Raw genomic sequence first — 2811 nt, 5'->3', positions numbered from 1 at the left:
CAGGAGAGAAAACATACTTGACATAAGCCACCAACCAGAGAAAACATACTTGACATAAGCCACCAACCATCAAGTTTAAGCCATATTGATTATGTGAATGTACTGTTAGCTATTTCAAGAGTGAGAATTTAAATTTCCAGGTCCAAATCGTTTAGCTCTAAGCCTCTAACAAGCATATACTGCAAATTCCAGATTTTGAACATAACTAGGCCAGTCAAAAACATAACTATGCAGATTTTATTTATCTTTAAATGAACTTCAATGAGCAAAAGATAACCCAGAATATTCAACTCTTTTGCTGTCCATTAGATTGACATTCAAATGCAGCAAATAACAGCTACTAACAAATTGCAGCAGCATAAATAGCCTGCAATATTTATATTCTAAGGCAATTAAAACGAAACAGCAATTTTTTTGATCTGAAAACAATGAACTGAGCTTGAAATTATTATGCGCCGGCAACCATATATATATATACGACACAGAATAGACGAGTACAACCAAACAAAACAAACCAATAACAAATAGACAATTTGCAGAACAAATGACTGAGTATTACCAATTTCTTCGTGATATATATATTATAGAAATAGAAAAACCTCACATAACAACGTTAGCAAGATTGATCCTTAAAAAAAATCTGTTTTACTTCTTTATTCTCGCACCATGCTTACACATCATCTTGCTCTAGATTTGTCGTTTAAAACAAATTCTTCCTCATCGGTCGAAGCCCTTTTGTTGTTTGACAGATACGGTTTTAACTTGTCAACATCGGACAATCTCACTGGTTTGAGGAAATACTCCTTTGCTCCTTCTTCTAAGCATCTGATAAAAAAAATGACTTTATTCAACTTGTAATTTCGTTATTAACTTTTCATAGCTTCTATGAAAAGTTACCCGAATTTTCAAATAGTATACGAGATTCTTAAAATGGTAATCAGTAGGTGTTCAATGCTTGGTTTCAAACCATTAATCTGAAAACCAAACCGTATGAAAACCAAAAAAAACAAACTGAATTTTAATTCAGTTTTCGGTTAGGTTTCAAATTTTAAATTTGATTTTCGGTTGGGTTTTACTTTTTCGAAATCGGTTTAAGCAAAAGCCGAATTCAATAAATAATATATTAAATTATTAATATCAATATATATTGACGAATAATCGACCTTAAATTGAAAAGTCGAATTATAATCGATTTGTTATGATTATTTTGGTCAGATTATGATTTTTCAGGTTTTTTCAGCTTTAACCCGAACCGACGAGAATTCGAAATTGTTTTCGGTTCGGTTTCGTTTTGAATTCGGTTTCGGTTTCACCTCCAAAATTTACCAAACCGAACCAAATAAACAGAGAAAATCAAAAACCGAACCTATGAACACCGCTATCGGTAACGGTAAAATGTTGATGTGATATGTAAATTTTGACTCACCTATTTATCCTTGTTGGGATATTGTCGGAAGACATGATCACAACTGGTATATCTTTTAGCGACGTTGATTCCTGAAAGCAACACAACATTTAAGGTTGGTACATATTTCAGAGACCGAGGCGTACATTGGTGCAACCTTAATTCGAGAACAGATGAACCAAGATCTAAAATAACCATACTCGAAAATGAAACGATATTTTAATAAAATAATTAGCTAAATAAGACCAAATCTCACCTTGATCTTTCTTAGTAACTCATAACCAGTCATACCAGGCATACAATAATCCGTAATAATCAAATTCACCTCAACTTCCTGAATTAATTCAAGAACAAAATAAATTCAGTATAAGGATCAACATGCCTCTACCCAACCAAATTACAGTTTAAATATAGAGAAGTTTTGAATTTGACTTTTGGCAGTCAAACTTAATCTATTACAAACTCAAAACAGATAAACAATTTTGGGAGATCTAAATCAATAAGTTCACCCAAACACAATTAATACTTCTTTTAAATTTTATAAGATTCAAAATTGTCATATGATCACTGAAGTCAAACATTGACTTGTTATTGGTTAACAGTAGGATATCAAATAAATAAAAACAGATACTACTATTAAAGGAAAGATTCATACTGGGTTAGGAGAAAAAGAAGAGAATTTGTCAACATCTTGCAGACCCAAAAACTCCAAAGCCTTACTTCCAGAATCCACAGCAGTAACTAACAAATACAAATGCTTTTAATCAAACCCTTTTTTCATTTCACATCATAAATCAGTAATCGATAATAATAATAATAAATGGATAGTATTTGTACCATGATAAGAAAAAGTCTTTAGCAATCTTTCAATCAATTTTCTGTCAAGATTACTGTCATCAACTGCAAGAACATGAAGAGGATGAGGGACTGGTTCTACAATAACACCCATTTTGAATTTGAAATCAAAAGTCTTTTGAGAATGAAAAATTGGAAAATTGTGGTTTTAAGAGGACCCATTTAATTTTTAGAGGTGGGATTTCAAGATTTTGACACTTTGGAAAATAAGATCCGACCAGATATGATTTTCCGAATCATTTAGGATCTTTCAGTTAGCCAAGAAGTTCCCAATATGTATATTACTGTATATTTTTTAAATTATTTGCTACTCTTTGCGTCTCAATTTTAGGATATTTGATGATATAAGTTGTCAACTTTATATTTATATTTTTTACTTAATTAGAAAGAGTTATTTTTAAAAGAAGAGAAAAATAAAATTAATGAGAATTTTTAAAACTATGTGTAAAAGTTATGTAGACACTTATAATCAAATGAAAGTAATACTATTAATTTTTCTTTTATTGTTTCTTTAAATTTTGTAGAATGTAGACTTAGTGCTATTGAAATAA

At 30.6% G+C, this 2811-nt stretch overlaps 1 protein-coding gene across 2 annotated transcripts; it reads right to left on the bottom strand.

The window, feature by feature from the left end:
- Positions 1 to 392: 392 nt before the first annotated feature.
- Positions 393 to 2580, bottom strand: LOC139876261 (two-component response regulator ORR9-like). Of its 2 annotated transcripts, XM_071863562.1 has the most exons (6): positions 2419 to 2578; positions 2243 to 2305; positions 2061 to 2146; positions 1662 to 1739; positions 1427 to 1497; positions 393 to 825 (listed from the first exon to the last, which is right to left on the bottom strand). In XM_071863562.1, exons 1-6 carry the CDS (start codon positions 2420 to 2422, stop codon positions 678 to 680), a joined length of 450 nt encoding a protein of 149 aa, XP_071719663.1. In that variant the 5' UTR covers positions 2423 to 2578; the 3' UTR covers positions 393 to 677. The 2 variants fall into 2 exon arrangements, with proteins under 2 accessions (XP_071719663.1, XP_071719662.1); XM_071863561.1 differs by having other exon boundaries at positions 2243 to 2580.
- Between the last annotated feature and the right edge of the window lie 231 nt (positions 2581 to 2811).

This window comes from Rutidosis leptorrhynchoides, chromosome 11 (assembly GCF_046630445.1).
Source record: "Rutidosis leptorrhynchoides isolate AG116_Rl617_1_P2 chromosome 11, CSIRO_AGI_Rlap_v1, whole genome shotgun sequence".
NCBI classification, from domain to species: Eukaryota; Viridiplantae; Streptophyta; class Magnoliopsida; order Asterales; family Asteraceae; genus Rutidosis; species Rutidosis leptorrhynchoides.
Note: the sequence above shows the minus strand (reverse complement) of the source record. Positions and strands in the feature narration are given on the sequence as shown.

Bases quoted from the DNA above. Each gene is read 5' to 3' on its own strand.
- LOC139876261 (XM_071863561.1), bottom strand. From the start codon at position 2,354: ATGGGTGTTATTGTAGAACCAGTCCCTCATCCTCTTCATGTTCTTGCA. The intron at 2,147-2,242 runs GTACAAATACTA...TGTATTTGTTAG, and splicing joins AAAGACTTTTTCTTATCATG to TTACTGCTGTGGATTCTGGA. The intron at 826-1,426 runs GTGAGTCAAAAT...TTTTTTTATCAG, and splicing joins ATCCCAACAAGGATAAATAG to ATGCTTAGAAGAAGGAGCAA.